The sequence below is a fragment of the Quercus suber genome, unplaced genomic scaffold, assembly GCF_002906115.3.
Source record: "Quercus suber isolate HL8 unplaced genomic scaffold, Cork oak 2.0 scaffold_424, whole genome shotgun sequence".
Taxonomy (NCBI): Eukaryota; Viridiplantae; Streptophyta; class Magnoliopsida; order Fagales; family Fagaceae; genus Quercus; species Quercus suber.
The window spans coordinates 636,294-655,482 of NW_027069875.1; the positions used below are offsets into that span (position 1 = coordinate 636,294).

At 34.2% G+C, this 19,189-nt stretch overlaps 1 protein-coding gene across 2 annotated transcripts; it reads right to left on the reverse strand.

The window, feature by feature from the left end:
• Positions 1-794: 794 nt before the first annotated feature.
• Positions 795-17,511, reverse strand: LOC112014202 (plant UBX domain-containing protein 7). 2 transcript variants are annotated; one of them, XM_065761652.1, is made up of 10 exons: positions 17,197-17,511; positions 15,931-16,058; positions 15,712-15,825; positions 13,762-13,957; positions 7,776-7,853; positions 6,975-7,043; positions 3,007-3,150; positions 2,780-2,882; positions 1,660-1,919; positions 795-1,312 (listed from the first exon to the last, which is right to left on the reverse strand). In XM_065761652.1, the coding sequence occupies exons 1-10, from the start codon at positions 17,296-17,298 to the stop codon at positions 1,148-1,150; spliced, it is 1,359 nt and encodes a 452-aa protein (XP_065617724.1). In that variant the 5' UTR covers positions 17,299-17,511; the 3' UTR covers positions 795-1,147. The 2 variants fall into 2 exon arrangements, with proteins under 2 accessions (XP_065617724.1, XP_065617723.1); XM_065761651.1 differs by lacking the exon at positions 6,975-7,043 and adding an exon at positions 7,537-7,605.
• Between the last annotated feature and the right edge of the window lie 1,678 nt (positions 17,512-19,189).

Below are 19,189 nucleotides of genomic sequence, written 5' to 3' on the forward strand. Positions count from 1 at the left end.
TTATGCTAATTTGATACTTTGGCTTCACTATTTTCACACTTGTGAATGTTTCTCACACATGTTTACAATTTTAAATCTATGTTTTTAACTTTACAAATTATCTTGGTATATACTTTGCTATTTGATTTCTAAAAATTTTTACTCATTACAAAATACTCAACCACATGCATTTATCTTTCAATTAATTTGCATGCAATTATGTAAATGTATCAATTGTTTCCTTAAAACTCACAAAGAACAATTAAACCAATATTGTCTTGATTTTATTATTATTTTTTACCCCAAAAAAGGTTTTAAAAAATAATTCGGTTTCGAGTCGGATCGCGGGTCAGGTCGAGTCGACCCGCAAAAACACACGAGTTGGATCACGTGTCAATCTGTTTTTGCTTCGGATAAAAAAAATAAGGTTCGGGTTGAGTATTTTTCGGGTCGGGTCAAGTCTATGAATACCTACCACTTGTGAAAAAAGAGTCTATATTCACACAGAAGGTATGCCCACTTCATCTAGATTTTTGCAACTGAATATGGAAATATTGAAGAACCAATCAAGATTGCCCAAACCAATCAAGTAGTTAGCTTCTTAAACTTTCTACTTTTTTAAAATGTTCATTTCTGTATGCTAATATTTCATTTCTGCAGATAGGGCGTTTGTCCTCATATTTGCATATTTATCTTTATCCAATAACGGACTGAATAATCCTAGACAGGCCAATTTGACAAAATTACTGGCAGTATATTGTGGAAAAGAAAATCAAAAAGAGAAAAAGAAAGCTGGTAAGATAGGCAGTCTGTAATTCAGAAGAAACCATTTGGGTTCAATTAATAAGCACAAGAGTATCAGCTTAAATTAAGCAACAGAAACAGAATAACGTCCATATACACAGCAGAGAGAACATTAGAAGAGCATAAACATCTAGAGATTCATGTCCCGTACATAAAGAGTATGTACATAATTTAGACTTAAAGAGATTCAATTTACCATCAAATTAAATGGATGCTGACTAGGGAGTAACAAAAAGGGAAGAAAACAAGCAGAGAAACGACGACAAACCAAAATTCTTCAATGCACAACTCTACCAGTTGAAGAAACTCGAAAAACAGTCCCCAACAAAATGTTCTTCAGTCCCACTCCCAAACACAATGTTCTTCAGTCCCATGTAACGGAGATCATAGAGTTAGCCAGCCCAGACTCCTCAAAAGTTGACTGGCTATTGTAATCCAGAGACCTTGATGCTCCTGGGATTGCATGTGTCAAGCGAAATGGCCTTGTCTCAGCTTCTTCTAGTTGAGAATAGCAAAACGACCACAGGAGCTGAAAAACAAAAACAAAAACCAAAAATGAGAAGTTTTTTTTTTTTTTTTTTTTTGAGAAGCTCCAAAAATGAGAAGTAGTTGAGCATTATGAGGTGGGATATAAAAACAATACTTTTTAACAATCCTTAATTGATGATAGGAAGTTCCCCATACAAGGTCAACACAACTTAGTTTCCATTTAATGGGACTGTTTATTAGGAAATAACAAAAAACATCCAAGAAACATATGTACTATTAATGTGGGCCATCTAGTAGATGGACAACTGAATATGTAGTCCAATTGATTTGTAGAAATGGGTAAGGAATAAATAATTCAAGATAACATGAGCTTCGATAGCTTCTCACCTGTATTGAATCAGTCCGGAAGAAATTTCTCTGGACTCTCCGTCCATCTGGAAGACGGAATCCAACCCTGCAAAGGAGGTTCTTATCACCCTTGGGTTCTTCAGACAAAGGTGGATATTCCACCTTCTTAGTGGAGCATGTTTTATCCTCTTCAGTAACAGTTACATCTTTGTCTTTTGCAGTCATCCCACTTGAGTCTTTCACACCTTCCATAGAAGCAGCCAATGCCCGTTGCACTTCCTCATCCTCATTTGTTTCATCTGCAACAAAAGAACATTATAGACTTGAACCAGCAAGAAGAAACCCAATGCATTTTGACAAGAAGAAATGTCTCAAATGAATCCCTCTCTAAAAAGACAAAACTCAAGCAAAATAAAATCCAAGACTTATAATAGCTAACAACATACAGTTCTTGACATCTGCCTGAGAATGTGTTATCAATAAAGCATCAAGGTCTTGAAACCCTTCATTTTGCAAAATAGGAATCAATTACCAAATTGCATGCTTCTCATCAGGTGCAACTGACAGAACCTGGATGTGTGAAGTTTATGGTATGTTTGGTTGCGGGTAAAACTTTAAGGATGGAAAGAAAAGCCTTCCCTTGTTTACTGTAGTGGAAAAGAGGGAGGATGGAAAGGTAATACATTATTTGCATATTTGATACATTGATAATTGGGGTAGGGGATTTGAATCCTGGATGTCTCCATTGAAAACACCAAAAGGTGCCAACCCTACAAGGCTCTTGGCAATAGATTATTTGCATATTCATGTCATTATATCTTCAAATAATATGAAAATTAATTAAAAAGAACATAACAGTGAAATGTAAAAAGTTACATTTTTTTCCTCTCATTTTTCTTTCTCAACCAAGCAAAAGAAATCTGTAATTATTTTCTATCCCCTCAAAAAATTGATATCTTTTCTATCCTTCCCATATATTCTCTTCTACCATTTTTCCATCCTCCCTTCTAGATAAACATTCTAGCAATAAAGAATCACCTTACAAATTGTCTGTAATATTTTGTGTATTAGTTAACATATCAGAAAACAGCCTGCAGCTCTATTTTATTATTACTCTTTTTGTGAAGTCAGAGCACCGAAATTTGAAACCTTTACACACCTTTACTTCTTTGAGGAGGAGTTGAAGAACTTTCTCTTGGACGCTTATTAGACAATGTTATGTGATGATCTTTGGGGCCACCATCCATGAAGGGTAACAGATCCTACAATTGACAGGAAACTTTATGTGGTTAGCAATGCAATATAACTCAAGCTTGGGTACAAGTTTTATATGACAATCCTTAGCCCCTTTTCCAATACAAGGATATGCATGCCCATGACACATACCTCCAGCAACCGCTCAGGTTGAACCATTCCACACCAGGAACGCATTTTCTGACCAGTTATGGGGTCGATGACAAGCACTACAGGAATCGAATCCAACTTGTAATATGTGCAAACCTTTCTGCCTTCAGTTGTATCATCATACACCTATATTCACAAACAAGATCTGCGTGATTAAGTACAGAGAGTGTATGTTACTGGAAAGAAAAAGATATTTATCCAAAATTTCTAAGTCTACAATAGACAGCATCCAAATCAGCAGAAAAATATTCTCACAACCATCCAATCAATTTAAAATTATCATTGAGGTCATGAATATTTGAGCCATGAAGTATTTTAGAATCAACTAGTTGTGGCACAGGCAACTGACAACCAAATATATTGTTACAGTTCTATATGTCAATTAATATTATCTAAAAAACAATCTGATAAAAAATTGTTTGTTGCAGAGAAGGAAGGGTTCATAGAAATTTCAACAACCCAAACTTCCAAGATATCAGAAGAAATCATTAAACATAGAAGATTCCTATTAATGACCACCCCTCTTAATTGCCTCTCTAGATTCCTACATAACCCACAGGAGAACATCAACTGTTAATATATACACAGAAAACGTTTGCCAGGATCATGAATTGGAAACCTATTATACCGATAGGACAAGAAATCATGTGGCACAGAGGCATCTATTATTTTGTAATATAACAAGAAGGTGAAGTTAATTCCCATAGAAACCAAGGAAATTGAACAATGTGATGATAACTAACTCCACTTTTATACTAATTAATAGGGTAAATTACAGAAAACCCACCTGTGGTTAGGCCTGTTTTCATTTTGCCTACCTGTGGTTCAAAACTTAACACTTTGCCCATCTGAGATTACCTCCGTTAAGGTTCCGTAACCTACCTCTGGCATTTCCGTTAAAAAACAACTTTTACAACAACATAACATAACATGAATCAAAAGGCTAGGGTTTTAATTTTTTGCAAAAATAGATGAACATTTTAGATAAAATTCCAAACAATTACAATTCAATGACAACTTTTTGATTAAATTTGGAACCAACTCCAGCACTTTTGCACCAATCCATTAGACCCAGCAAAGACATTGTTAGCTAATTATCAAATATAGACAAAACCTAAGGAAGAAGACGAAGCCAAGAATCCTATACTGTTTTAGGAGAAATTAGGAACTTTTTTTTTTTTGGGAACTAGTAATTATCCAAGTTGCTGGTGTGAGGAAGAATTGCTAGGGGGAGTAATTGCAGCAAAGAGTCAAGAGCCTACAAAGTACAAACCCAAACTTTTTGTCTCTAGCTGGTTGATTGTCTTTGTGTTTTGTTCTCTAGTGATTGTTATTCTCCCAAAACTTAGTATAAATAAACACAGATTTCCTCAAACTAAGAAACCCATCAAACAGAAATAATCATTAAATCGACTTTCCTCTCAAGCCAAAAAGCCAATTCAATAGCCCCCTGAAATAGAAATATTCAAAGTAAACCCAGCCATTCATACCAACAAATAACAAAAACCCAGTAAAAACCATTCAAAAAACATGAGCAACTAAGAAAAGTCTCAGCAACCCATCCTTTCCTTCATATTTATGACTCATTGAAACACAACAACCCCACCCAACAAACTCCAAACGGCAAATCTACCCAACAAAATCCCAGCATACCCATCCATCACCGTGACTCATCAAAACGCTAAACCCAAATCCAAAGACAACCCAACCTCCCTTTCAAGCCGAAGTAAGTGGCAGAGAAGCCAAGGCGGTTCAGTCAAATGGCAGATGAGCTGGGAGTCATGGTGGATCAGTGGAGATTGGAGATCAGCGGTGGACCTGCTTATTTCTCTCTCTCTCCGGCTTTAGTATTATATTCCTAAGCTAAAAGGAATGGCAGATGAACAGTTTTAAGATTATTTAGTGTTTTTGATATTATTTTCTCATGTTTTTTATGTTTTTTTGTTTTGGGAGGAGAGAGACATAAAATCAGGTTGCACGGACATGGACACGGACACGGACACAGGGATACAGCAATTTTTGAAAAATAAGGACATAACACAGTATGGACACAGCAATTAAATAATTAATTAAATTTTATATTTAGGTATATTTTTAAATATTTTTAGATATAAAATACGTTTATGTCTAGAATTTAAATTATGTAAAAACTACAAATAAGTAAACTAACACCCAAAGTAGTACAATAATACACATAAAATGTTTAGAGTACAAACCAAAAGTTTAAATAGGCTACATTTAACATCAAACTATAAACATTATAATTTATATGGCAAAACAAAATGCTGAGTAAAGAAAAAAAAATTTTAAAATTCATAATAAAAAGTATAACGTCGTTGTACTGTGACAGTGAGAGTAGGATTAAAAAAAAAAAAAAAAACGCGCTATAAGTTATAAGTAACAGTACACCCATTCAGTGCATTCACCCAAATATCTGAGAAAGAAAAAAAAAAAAAAGAAAAAAAAGAAAGAAAAGAAGAGAGAGAAGAGAGAGAGAGAGAGAAGAGAGAGGTTGGACCTGTTGTCCACGCCGAGAGAGAGAGAGAGAGAGATCAGAAGGGATAGGGCACGGCGTCAACGTCTATGGAGCTTGCCAATCGGCCCAATCTAGCTCCAGCAAGGGACAGATGGCAGCGGCAGCAGGCAGAAGTCAGAGGGAGGGTGGGTTGAGAACTTAAAATGTGGGTTTCAACTTTCAGTTTAATGACTTCTCAGACTCTAAGCTTTAGGGTTTATCACAAAATATATGGTATTGGTAAGTCCATTTGTCAAAATCTGTGATTTTTTTTTTCACTACTGGCGTGTCGGACTTGTTGGAGCCACGTCGGTGCCATGTTGAGAAAAAAAAAAAAAAAAAAAAAGAGAGAGACATTGCTTGACACCGGAGTCTGATGAGTCGTACCGGTTCCGGTGTCCAACATGTGTTGGACACCGATACGTCGCCAAAAATGGCATGTCGATGCAACCTAGATAAAATGAGAGTAAAATTACTTATTTACCCATATTTTTAATAGAGTTGTGTTACAGAACTTTAATGGAGGTAATCTTAGGTGAGCAAAGTGACCATAAGTGAGTTTACTGTAATTTGCCCTAATTAATAACTTGAAATAGACCAAAGTTAAGCCACCGCCACCCATCATTTCCTTTTTTTCTTTAAATTGCAAGCATTGAATTCATCTTCCTAAAAGATCTCTAAAGCCATCTAGATTGAAGAGCACCTAACAAGATCCTCTAACCTGAATGTTGAACAAGTTAGCCAAACTAATTTATTTTTTTTGATAGGTAGCTAAACTAATTTATAAAGGTAAGAATAAACAAAAAGTTGGAACAATAGTACATTGTTAGCTGTTCTGAGGTTTTACTTCCCCCTACAAATGAACTCTTGATATTCGCCTCTAATAGTCTAATAATACCTTCCCAATAATGCCCTTCAGCTCTAACCCCCCAACTGGCAACAAAAATGATTTCACTCACTAATTATTACCAAACTCTCAAAGTTCCCCAAAAAAAAAAAAAATTTATTTATCTTTTTAACGGACAAGATTTGGACCTAAGTAGTACCTGTCCAACACCAAAGCCGAAGGACCCTAAGCCTTTTCTTAATCCTATTGCTCATTTGAAGTTTTTTTATGGCATTGCAGCTCATACGAACAGTAACCAATTATTTCATACACGAAATTAAAACAATAAATAAATAAGTTCAATGAATCTAAGTGCTGGCCTTAAAACCTAGAAAAGGCAATTCCCAGCAGACCTGGATAGGGCTTCTTCAAAACAAGGTTTTTTTTTTTTCTTCTTTTAAATTGGCAAGTCACAAGGCTTCTTGGAAAAAAGTACCCAAAAAATTTCACAACTGAAACCATGTCAAATAGAACATCCTACAACAATTTATCAAAAATAGGAAGAGAGTCACATATAAGAACACTCAAGTCTATCAAGAAATCACAGACCTGCCAGAAGATAAAATTGGTACTAATAGTTTGAGAAACAGCTTCATTTGCCCATGTATCCCGATTAAGCTTCACAAAGAAATATAATAACACTGAGTGAGTATGTGTCAACACATAAGAACAATACTTTTTCTCTCTTTTTTAATAGTTCATAAGACAAATAACAATAGAGATAAACAAACTAACTATTTAGAATCAGATTCAAAAATAAAATAAAAAATAAAATATTTAGAAACTACCATATGAGAGGTGAACTCCTTGGTTGATTGCAAGTTCACCAGGAGCCATTTGTCCTGGACAGAAGCAGCATCTTTTGCCTGCATTTGCAGATAAGTACTTTTAAAAATCTAGTCAAAGATCATGGTCTATATAGCCACAAATTTATTGGTATTTCAATTAACTAAAATACTGTTAATTCTAAAATCAAGCTCAAAAAATAGTAATGTACTATGTCAGTGCACTAAAAAAAAAAAAAAAAAAAAAAAACCCATGAAAAAGATTATAAAAAAAAGGTAAAAGAATTTGCTTCAAAATCAAAAGATTTAAAANAGAAATCACAGACCTGCCAGAAGATAATATTGGTACTAATAGTTTGAGAAACAGCTTCATTTGCCCATGTATCCCGATTAAGCTTCACAAAGAAATATAATAACACTGAGTGAGTATGTGTCAACACATAAGAACAATACTTTTTCTCTCTTTTTTAATAGTTCATAAGACAAATAACAATAGAGATAAACAAACTAACTATTTAGAATCAGATTCAAAAATAAAATAAAAAATAAAATATTTAGAAACTACCATATGAGAGGTGAACTCCTTGGTTGATTGCAAGTTCACCAGGAGCCATTTGTCCTGGACAGAAGCAGCATCTTTTGCCTGCATTTGCAGATAAGTACTTTTAAAAATCTAGTCAAAGATCATGGTCTATATAGCCACAAATTTATTGGTATTTCAATTAACTAAAATACTGTTAATTCTAAAATCAAGCTCAAAAAATAGTAATGTACTATGTCATGTCCCGAGAGGCACTATAAAAAAAAAAAAAAAAAAAAAAAACCCATGAAAAAGATTATAAAAAGGTTAAAAGCAATTTGCTTCAAAATCAAAAGAAATAAAATGGCCTAAAAGCTAGGTTAAATTGCATCAAGATATTATTTGTAGAAAACGTTGATTATGGTAATCATGGCAAAATGCTGTGACAAAAGCATAATGAAGCGTCATGGAGGTGTCTAGAAGGCTTAGAGCCAAATTTTCACCCGTCTTTCTAATCATAAATTAAGATAAGTTCATAATAAACATATAAAACAAAACCAAAACAATAAAAGGCGTCCTATTTATGGAGTGAAAGAATAACAGCATTTTCCAACTAATTTAATCACAACAATCCATAAGACATTACTATAGTTTCTAATAGAATTGAGGAAGAGGAAGAACAAGAGGTCAAATAATAGAACTCTCCAAACAATCCAACAATAAGCCAAAGATCATATTAAAGATTACTAGTGCTCCTAAAAGGTAAGAAAAGGAAGAAGATAGTGATGTTTAAGCCCAAATGGTGAAAAAATAAAAAGGGTCCATTTTCTTTATTTCTTTAAGTTATGCTTTATTTACTATTGTGTCTTTAGTATTTTGGAAGGACATACGACTAACATGACTTTTAATGGAGTTTTATGGTTAAGAATTAATTGTTATATATATGTAAGATGAACATTTTCTTTTTTGATAGATAAATGTAAGATGAACAATTCAGATCCTAGGGTTACTAAATGCTCTTATAAATAACCTCTTTTGGGTTGTAGGCAGCCTTTTCTTATCTACTTTATAAAATTCCAGACTTGAATATTTCTCTAAGCTCTTTGAGCCTAGAGATTGATATTGTTTTATTCCAACTTCAATCCTATTATCTTTTTCCTTGCTTTAATCTTGTTAATCACAGGAATTGTTTCTTAAACCCTTCTTCTAAGCCATATCTAAGTTTTCCTTGCTGCATGAAACGATATCAAAGCAAAAGATCTTAGATCTAAGCGACAAAATTTAGATTTGAGTCAAAGGTTGCAACTTTTAGATATGGTTGGTCATGGTAGTCGTCATGGAGTAGAGTAAATCAAGACCAGCAGATATAGATCGCTGATATGAGGCGTATAATTGAAGATTTGTTGAGTTTTACAAATTCTTCAACAACAGAAACAAGTAGGAGCCCATATGATCTTTGGAGTATTCTTTTGGACATAGAAGGTTTGTATACACATGATTATTTGAATAACCCACTAGTGCATGTTGAAATTTCAAACAGAAAAATTTTCAGTTTCACAAAGAAAGATGTGATTTTTAATAATTTTTTTAACAGCATGATGTTGAATCATGAGAATCTTTATTTTAAGAAGATAAAGATACAAGATTTGATTGTGTTTGGGAAAAATTTATGAAGCAAGAATTAATTCGATAAGATTCAAGAGATGCAAGGACGATGTTGAGCCAACTTTTAGAACGAAGTTATGTGATTGTTAATGTTTTCAAAGGTGTTACCAAAAAAAAATGCTCTAACAAATATTTTATGTTGCAAAATTGGTAGTCTGCCTATGACCTTCTTGGGTATGCCTTTGGGGTTCCGCTTAAGGCTACTTTGATATGGGATCCTATTATAGAGAAAATGGAGAGGAAACTTTCCAGTTGGAAACATTTATATTTGTCAAAGGGTGGTAGACTTAATTTGTTAAAAGGTACTTTATTGAGCCTTCTAACCTATTATCTATCCTTGTTCACTATTCCTAAATCTATGGCTAAGAGAGTAGAAAGGATTTAGAAGAATTTCTTCTTTTTTTTTTGATAAGTAATAAAACTTTTATTCAAATACAATGAACATCATGTTCACAATGGTGAACATTCAAATCAAGAAAAAATACAAGAAGATCAAAAACTTAAGCCAACAGAGGGACTCATGGTGTGGGTTGCGGAGGAGTATTAGTGCGGGTGGAGAGAGCCTCTTCACACATGGTTATGAGGTGGGAGAGGGCAATCGTATTTGGTTTTGGTACAATCCTTGGAGTGGACACCTTCCTCTAAAGAATCTTTACCCTGATCTGTTTGCATGCTCTGTTTCTAAGGAAGCTTTAATTTGTGATGTGCTGATTTCTTCTCTAGATTTTTTTTTTTTGGGGGAGGGGGGGGGGGGGGGAGGGGTGGGTGGAGGGGGGGAAGACGTAGGAGCTGGAATTTACAATTCTATAGAGCTTTTCACGATTGGGATTTGGAGGATGTGTATTCTTTCTTTGAGCTTCTTTATTCCAAGCTGCCTACGGGGGAGAGATGATAAGTTGATTTGGAGTTTGACTAGGTTCGTACTTTTGATGTACATTCCTATTATAACTCTATTTGTGGCTCCCTCACTCTTTCTTTCCCATGGAAGAGCATTTGGCATATAAAGGCCCCTAAATGGGTGTCGTTCTTTTTATGGGCAACCACTTGGGGTCAGATTATTACAACTGATAACCTTGTTAAGAGGGGACTCCCCCAAGTTAATTGGTGTTGTATATGTCGATGTTATGGGGAAACTGTCGATCATCTTTTGCTTCATTGCAAGTATGATCATGCGTTGTGGAGTGAAGTTTTCCTAATGTTTGGGATTCAAGGGGTGATGCCGGAAAATGTAATATCTCTTATGTTAGGGTTCAGGAACTAGTTGGGAAAGCACTCCTCAAAGTTTGGATTTTGGTACTAGCGTATTTGATGTGGTTGGTTTGGTATGAACGTAACAGCCGCACTTTTGAGGATGTTGTGACATAGAGTTAACTTTTCTTTATCAATGAAATTTCAATTACTTATCAAAATAAATAATAAATAAAGAACTGTTCTTAAGCTTGTTGCACAAGTTCTTGATGTTTTTTTTTTTTTTTTGATAAGTAAGAAGAGAATATTATTGATAAAAGAAAAGCAAAAGAAACACAGAGTTCACGGTAGTGAACAAAGGAAAAAAAGAAACAAAAAGACAAAAACAACCCCTAATCTATTCTAATAGATGAAAGAAAATCCAAAAGGGTAGAACAATCTGAATAACCCCAACATCGAGACCAATCAAAGAGAGTCTGCTGGCAATACTCAAATAACTATTGGGAGTTCTTGATGTACTTAAGAAAACAAAGAAAGAAATGATGGAAAATGTTATTCAAGACTCTACTTGATCATGGAAAATTGAAGTCAAACTAGAGGACAAATTTTAAGGTAAGGATCCTGAGGTTACTAAAGCCTATTATTTTTTTTGATAAATTTACACTTTATTTCTAATTTGAATATTCCTTGAGCTCTTTGAACCTAGACATTGATATTTGACTGTTCCAACTTCAATCCTATATCTTTTTATTTGTTTTAATCTTGTTTGTTCTTGGAATTTCTTCATAAATTGTTCTTCAACACTAGACCTAAGTTCTCTTCATAGGATTCTCTTTACATTTAAAAATATCACTCAAAAATCACTTTTTCCACAAAGAGCTTCCACTCCCATCATATACATTTAACCATCATCTCATCATCATCCATCAATGATTAGCATACTTTGCTTTTCCATTCCATCATTAAATCTGTGCACCTAAAGACCATGTGAACCGACACATACAAAAAGTACTCCCTATGTCATTATATAATATCCTAACTTGACAATGCACAATTTCATGTAATAGGACTAAAAGTTCCCCACCTTGTCATTATAAAATTCCAAATTTATCCTTATTTAACATTAATAAGTGATTTGTTTATAAATTACATTAACAAGTGAAAATATACCTCATATTTTGTCTAATAAGTGTGATGACAAGGCTATTTATGGAAGGTACAAAAATCACTCCAGGAATTTTGACAATGGACATTATTTTTGGAATGACAATTCTGGGACATCTAAAAAGGAAAGGCAGATTATGGTTTAGGGATGAAGTATTAGACACTTGTACTGATATGGACTGAAACCAACAAGCTCTAGCTCAAATTGCATGTCCTCCCTCATACTAAACAGTAAAGAGTAAGGTCATTGGATCAAAACCAAAAGAGTGCGTGTGTAAACGTACCAATAAAAAAGTTACATGGGATTGAAATATATAATTGCAACTATGGATTGGTGACCTCACTGAATGTAGTCCTTAGAAAAAAGAGAAACCAAAGGATAGGAGAAGCTGGACTGTTCGATTACTCAGGGACCCAAATGATTGGGAGTCAGGTGAAGTGGAGGCTTTCTTTCGAACCTTGGCCTCTAATTTCCCTAAATCAAAGCACGGAGACCGTATGAGGTGGAAGTTGTCGAAGAAGGGGGATTTTGACATCCGCTCTTTCTATGATAAGCTTCGGAATCCCTCGCCTATTATCTTTCCTTGGAAAGGTATTTGGAAGGTTAAGGCCCCTCCGCGCGTCTCTTTCTTTGTTTGGACTGCAGTTTGGGAGAAGATCCGTACAGGGGACAATTTGCGGGGTAGAGGCTTTGATTTTGTTGACTGGTGCATTATGTGTCGATGTAGCGGGGAGACGGTGAATCATTTGCTACTCCATTGTGTCAAAGCTCATCAGCTATGGAGCTTGGTTTTCAGATCTTTTGGGATCTCTTGGGTTATGCCAAGATCAGTTGCAGATACGCTTTTTGGTTGGTGGAATTGGTTGGGAAAGCACTCCTCTAGCATTTGGAATTTAGTTCCTCTTTGTCTAATGTGGTGTATCTGGAGGGAGCGAAACTGGCGAACTTTTGAAGACAAGGATAAAACCGATGACCAGTTGCTAGCTTTCTTTAGTGGCTCTCTATTTGATTGGTCTAGGGCTTGGGGACTCACCTCTAGTGACTCTCTCCCTTTGTTCCTCAGTTCTCTTCTTTGTTCTTAGTTTTTGTTGGTTGTTGTTTGTTTTGTTGTTTTTTCTGTTTGTTTCCTCCCCTGTATCCTTTGCCTGCCTTATGTTGTTTTCATGAGGTAGTTTCTTGAATATACTTCTTTCTTACTTATCAAAAAAAAACAACTCGAAATAAAACAGAATTTTCTCAAGTTGCAGTTTTGTATGCCAAACCACTAGATCTGAGGGATTTAAACCATGCATTGATAATTTGAATACTATACTAAAAGCAGCAATTACTCCATGAGACTTTCTAGCTGCCTTTTTTTTCAATTTTTTTGGAACAACAGCCGCACAAGTTAGCAGTGAAAGTAGGCAAACAAAATATGCCCAAGACAACAGCTAAATGATATTTGATTAAATAAAGACAAAAACAAAAATCCCATGGCTCGCATCAAACTAAACAATAAGGTTTCAGTGATGCACTAATTAAATAGAGGGGGTAAAAGAAAATGATAAACAAGAAGAAATTAACATGTTTTATCACTGATCCAAAAAGGCTTACTACACAGAAAACATACACATCCTACTCATGCTAATAAAATATGCTAAAAATGATTTAAAATCTAAACAACATTTCACTACTGTCCTTAGTAATGGTTCTTTGATATCACAAGGCTAGCCATGGTAATATACTCAAGGAATTGTGTAAACATATCATCTAACTTAGAATAACTAGAAATGTATATATGATTCAATTTTATTTATTTTTAAACCAATTTTGAACATAAATTGTAATGCATAGCCATGAGAAAACTCAAGGGCCATACTCTAAGAGTCTAAGGCTTGAATGCCTCCAAAAAGATCATATTGAAGCCAATATTTTTACCCAAAAAAAGCTACTACTAAAATTCCAATACAACTAGTAACGGTCACCCATCTCTTATAAGATTAATTTTTATAGCACGAAAGCATGCAGACATACCTTTTCAAAGGACCCATGCAACATCAGATGATAGGGAGGACGATATAAAGAAGCAAGATTATCTCGGTGGCTCTCTGTTGTAGACGAAGCACCTTGGTCTGATTCCCAAACCCCAGGGCGTTTCATTTCCTCATCAAAATTACGGAATGCAATTAATGAACTTGGTTCACGTGACGGATATCCTATCCTTGATGCTCTAGATGAAAATAACAAAGAAAATTTTATCTTAATGAACACCAGAGTCCAAGATGCAATAAGTAAAACAAGAAAACGACATTGCATGTCAAGTTGCAACTAAATGATAGGATTAAGTAAACATAGTACAGAAGCAAAAAACAGAGAAGTATAGCAGCTGGAACACCCGCATACTAAAAGCTGGCATAAGGCAATATCATTGTGCAACATTATCTGCCATTTGTTGTTACCAGACAAACATAACAAGTACAAGCAGGATTAAGAAAATAAAATATCATCCTGAATATCAATGGCATAAAAAATTCATTGAAACTGTGGTGATACATAAAAATAGTACCTTTTGATGTTATAATATTAAATAAACGAGGTTCTCTGAATCTTAAAAAAGGTTAGAAATTCAATTTATAATGGTTACAGATGAAAAATGACAAAATGAATCCTGATTAACATGACAAAAATAGAGAAAAATAACGAGTTGCATTCATGCTATTCATCCATTTCCAGAACCTCATCAGTATACTTCAGATGCAGCATGCCAACACTATAGAACTGTTTGTTTTGGCATAAATTTTTTTCCATATTTTCAAGCATTTGGGGCAGCTCAATTTCCGTTGACTAGGATCATGCGCTGTGGGGCGTAAATTGTTTTACACCTGCACGCACGACCCCCCCCCCCCCACGGGAAAGTCTGGCTCCTCCTCACCAACAAGTATTTCGACCCTACACCGCCTGTCAGGTAAGTTTTCTCTGTCTCTCACAGTTTCAATCTCTATCTTTGTCAATCTTGCCCAGCCCACCATTTATCAGATTCACTAAACCCCAGCACAGAAGAAGCTTCCAACAACAAGTCTCACCCCCCAACAATCCAGAGGCCAGTCTGCTTTTGATTAGGGACATATATAGATTTTGTTGTTTTCATGTGATTGTCAAGTTAGAAAATTACTTATATGCTTATCTTTTTTTGTTGAACAAAAAAAATGTTTAATTTTTGTGCAGAGTAACTGATCAAATATAATTTGAGTAAGAGATCAAAATCCCTCTATAGTATGTTCTGCTTATTAAGAAATCAATTCACATGAATCTTTTATTTATTTATTTTAATGATGATGTTTACAAAAGGAAAATTAATTTGCTGGAAAGATTTCATCTATTTAAGTTTTTTGGGAACATTTAGTGTTTTCTATTAACATTGCTGGTGAATTATATTGTAGCAATTTTATAAATTCCTTTAGTGATTTTCCGTACAAGCCAAGCACCAGAATTTTTTTTTTAACATTTCCAAGCATGCAACCAAACACGGTAAAACAAGCAAATTTCCATAAAAATGTTTTTCAACAAAAAACATCTAACGCCAAAGCAAACAGAGTATAGAGGGAGAAAAAAAAAAGAAGGAAAATGGTATACTAATGAAATTATTATATGCAAGTCCAGTATCTTCTACATTCAATTCACTTAATAAATAACATATTGATGCCTTGCTAATCAAATGCAAAGTCAATTTAATATCAGGAGATTTTGCAAATCATGGGACAAATGGAAACTATTTTTCAGCTTTGTTAAATAGAAAAGAATAAACTTGGTTCCCAATTGAGGTACACAAAATTTAACCTAGGAAAGTTCTGATTATAACATGAAAAGATAACCGCACAGGTGACAGGACACATTCAAAAACAAAAATATTCATTGCCACAATTGAAATTGTATGGAAAGATTTCCGTTCAAATGATCAAGGAAGACTGGAGAAAGAAAACATACCCATACAACATTGCATCATCATAAAGAGCTTCCCTTATAACAGGTAAAGGAGGGCGTACTTCATCTCCATCATTTTCTCCAACATTTTCATTTCCTATGTCCCTCTCCAAATTACTGAATTGATAAACAAAAGCTAATGTCATAAACTAAACCAATCACATAAATTTAATCAACTGACAATCAAAATATTATAATAAATAAATAAAATTTTTAACTTACCCTGTATTCTGATCTGCCAAAGTGTCCACATGTTCTGCAGCTGGAGATTGTGATGGCGCTACCACTGGCCCTCCTTCGTTACCCACAAAGAACAGCTGAATAGCTTCCTCAAGCTTCCAACTTGTGGCCTGTTCCCACAAGGCTCCACCATTCAGTTTCATACAATGAAACAAAACCATTCATATAGTTCAAAAACCACCATTCGCAGACAGTGGTAGCAAACAAAACTATTCATATAGTTCAAGAAACTAGATACCAAACACACAGAAAAATTTTCAAATAATTTCTATCAATCAAAAGATTTCAAGAAAACATAAAATTAATAACGTCAACAAAGGAGATTCCCAAATACTGGCACTTGTTTACTGAACTCAGCTTAACCAAAGCCCTATATGAGATTGGCTCTACAAACCTTTTATGAATTAAATAAAAAATTTATACATGTTAGAGAATAAGGATGAGGTTGTGGTTTCAAAACTCACTGTGTTTTTGTAACTTAAAAATCAAAAACTTCTTTTTATAAACTCATTAGTTGCAGCTGCCCTTAGATTTTTTGGCATCCTATCTAAGGTGACAGAGGTGATATCCTCTGCCACCTCTCAACTTATCATACAACAACAAAAACACCTACTAAGCCTTAGTCCCATATTTGTGGCCCGGCTATAGATCCTCAACAAATTGTTCAAAGTCGGGCCACTCTATTCTATCAAAAGTTATATAATCCCAGTTACCTTTTAACTACCTCTCAATTTATCGTGCCCTTCTTTATTTTACAAATCAATTTCAAAATCAAAATAGCTAACCCCCCCCAAAAAAAAAAAAAAAAAAAAAAAAAAAAAATCAACTAAAAGAATGCCTATATACTGGTGTATATATTTCAATATGTAGACAACCCATTTTGAGAGTGCAACATCTAAAATCATTGAAATCCATATAAATTCTAATTACACCAAAACATAACACAAAGTTAGAGCCTTTCATTCTAGTCAGCGTGTCAGACAATCAAACCATCAGTATTATTAAGTGCCCACATGGCATACCTAAACTTTAATACACAAAGCAATCTAGCAAACCCACATTACAATCTCTTTATTAAACAGCCCCAAAATTTAAAACACAAACTAAAATCAAAACCCCACAAAAAAAATAATAATAGTAACGAAAACCCAGATGCAGATTCAGTCTTTTAGTGCCAAAGATGCAAACTTTATTATCAAAGAAATCAGATATAAAAAAATTAAAATAAATTAAAATAAAATTCATAACCTGCAAGAACTGTTTGGCTGTATCGGCAGTCTGGCCAACTGCGATCTCTAGAAAAGACGAGACCATACTCTGCTTATCAGTTGAAGACAGCACCCCTTCCATTGCTTCTCTTTTGGGTCTTCTTTTTTTTTCTTTTTTGTTAACTCAAACGCTGAGCTCTCTCAAAGGGTTTTTTTTTTCACACACAGAATGCCATTTTTTTTATTTTTTTTTTATTTATAGCTCTTCAGATCAGCCAGAAAGAGAACCCCGAGGTGGGTTAGGAAATAGGAGACATCCTTTTGGTTTCTCTTCGCGAATTACAATTTTTTTTAGCTGTGAAATTTGTTTAAATTTTTTTTATTTTGTGTTGTGTAATTACGGATTTGACCTTTGGGGATTGAGAACTGGGTGTGCCAGTGAAGTGTTAACGTTGTTGTGTTGTGTGCTAATTTTTGTGAAAGTTGGGGGTTATTTTTGGAGAGTGCTGTAGGTGGAAGATGAGCCTTTTTGTGCTTGCTTGAGATGAGAGACGAGAGCTTTAATTTGAGACAAATTAATTACTACTAGTATATCCTAAAATAATTAAATAAATAAATAAATAATTTATTAAAAATAATTACTAAAAATAATTACTAAAAATAATAAAAAAATAATTACTTCTTAGTGTTGTAATATTTTCACAACAAATTTTAGGTTATAAATTATTATTAATTTTAATCTGAACTCACTGTTGAAATTATTTTTTTTACCAACCGTAACACCTAGTAATAAACCTACTATTAGAAATTTGTTGTGAAAGTGCAACCAATTTTCTTATTTCTATGGGAAACTGGACTGGGCTTTACTTTGATGGATTAGTCTTGGTTGAACTTTAGAAAGCCCAGCTAACTAGACTAGGCTTTCCATGTTCAATTGGACTAGGTTGTCTAGGAAATTGGAGAAACAAGGAGCCCAATTTGATAGTTGAAACAAGTCATATATATTGTTTGGTTGTGGCTCTTTCTACATACCTTGATCAAGAAGGAAAATTATTAGGTACTCTCGGAGTACCATAAATGCATACTCCCTCCTCTCACATGAATAGTGGGTTCCACTAATTAAATTCATAGTGGGACTCACCATTCATGTGAGAAGGGGGTACGTATATATGGTACTCCGGGAGTACACAATAATTTTCCGATCAAGAAAACAACATTGTAGTTGTAGACACTTTATTTAGTCTTGGTTAATAAATTTAACCCTCCAGTCTCAATGATGGATAATCTAAACATCTACCAATAAGAGAGAGTTTCAACTTATGGCATCCGCTTCTAATGATAGTTCCTTATTATTATATCAAGACACCAATCAGTATTTGGTATAGATAAGGATTAAACCCTAGATCTCTTATTCAACTATCAGAAACTTTACCAGTTGACCAATAAGAAAGTTTAACCACTTAATCAGAAGATAAAACCTTCTTCTTCTTTTTTGTTGCAAATATTCAAGAATTTCTATATAGGAATGGTGTACATTACCTCTCAACAGAAACCCTAATTTTATAAATCTATTTTTTCTCATTCATTGTGAGGTTCCTGTCCAATTCCAATTGGTCAATATCTGATTTCACAACCCTAAGGCTCTGTTTGGTTAGAAAAATGAAAAAGTGAAAGGGTGGAAAATATTGGGGGATAAAAAAAAATTTATTTTTCTACCGTATGTGCTTGGTTGAGTTGGATTGAAAAGTGGAAGAAAAGAAATAAATATAAATTTTCATTGTTTAGTTGACAAGAAAAATGAATGCTAAAAAATGTAGTTTGTGTGAATTTACAATCAGTGGGTTAGAAGAAGACAAAAATAATAGTTGGTGGTAGAAAAAAAAAATGATGTGAAAGGGGCAATTAAGTTTTTTTAACTTAACTACACATTTTCATCTAACTTTTAACGCTAATTGTTTTTTTTTGGGGGGGGGGGGGAGGGACAATTTAGTGGACTCGGATGAAAAAACACTTAGGTCCCACAATTTTTTCCA

What these genes read in the sequence shown, in the direction of transcription:
- LOC112014202 (XM_065761652.1), bottom strand. Translation starts at nt 17,298, where the DNA reads ATGGAAGGGGTGCTGTCTTCAACTGATAAGCAGAGTATGGTCTCGTCT. An exon ending in CCAATTTTATCTTCTGGCAG is followed by an intron (nt 3,151 to 6,974) that starts GTCTGTGATTTC and finishes TTGTGAATATAG; the next exon opens with GTGTATGATGATACAACTGA. An exon ending in TCCTCCTCAAAGAAGTAAAG is followed by an intron (nt 1,920 to 2,779) that starts GTGTGTAAAGGT and finishes CTTTTGTTGCAG; the next exon opens with ATGAAACAAATGAGGATGAG.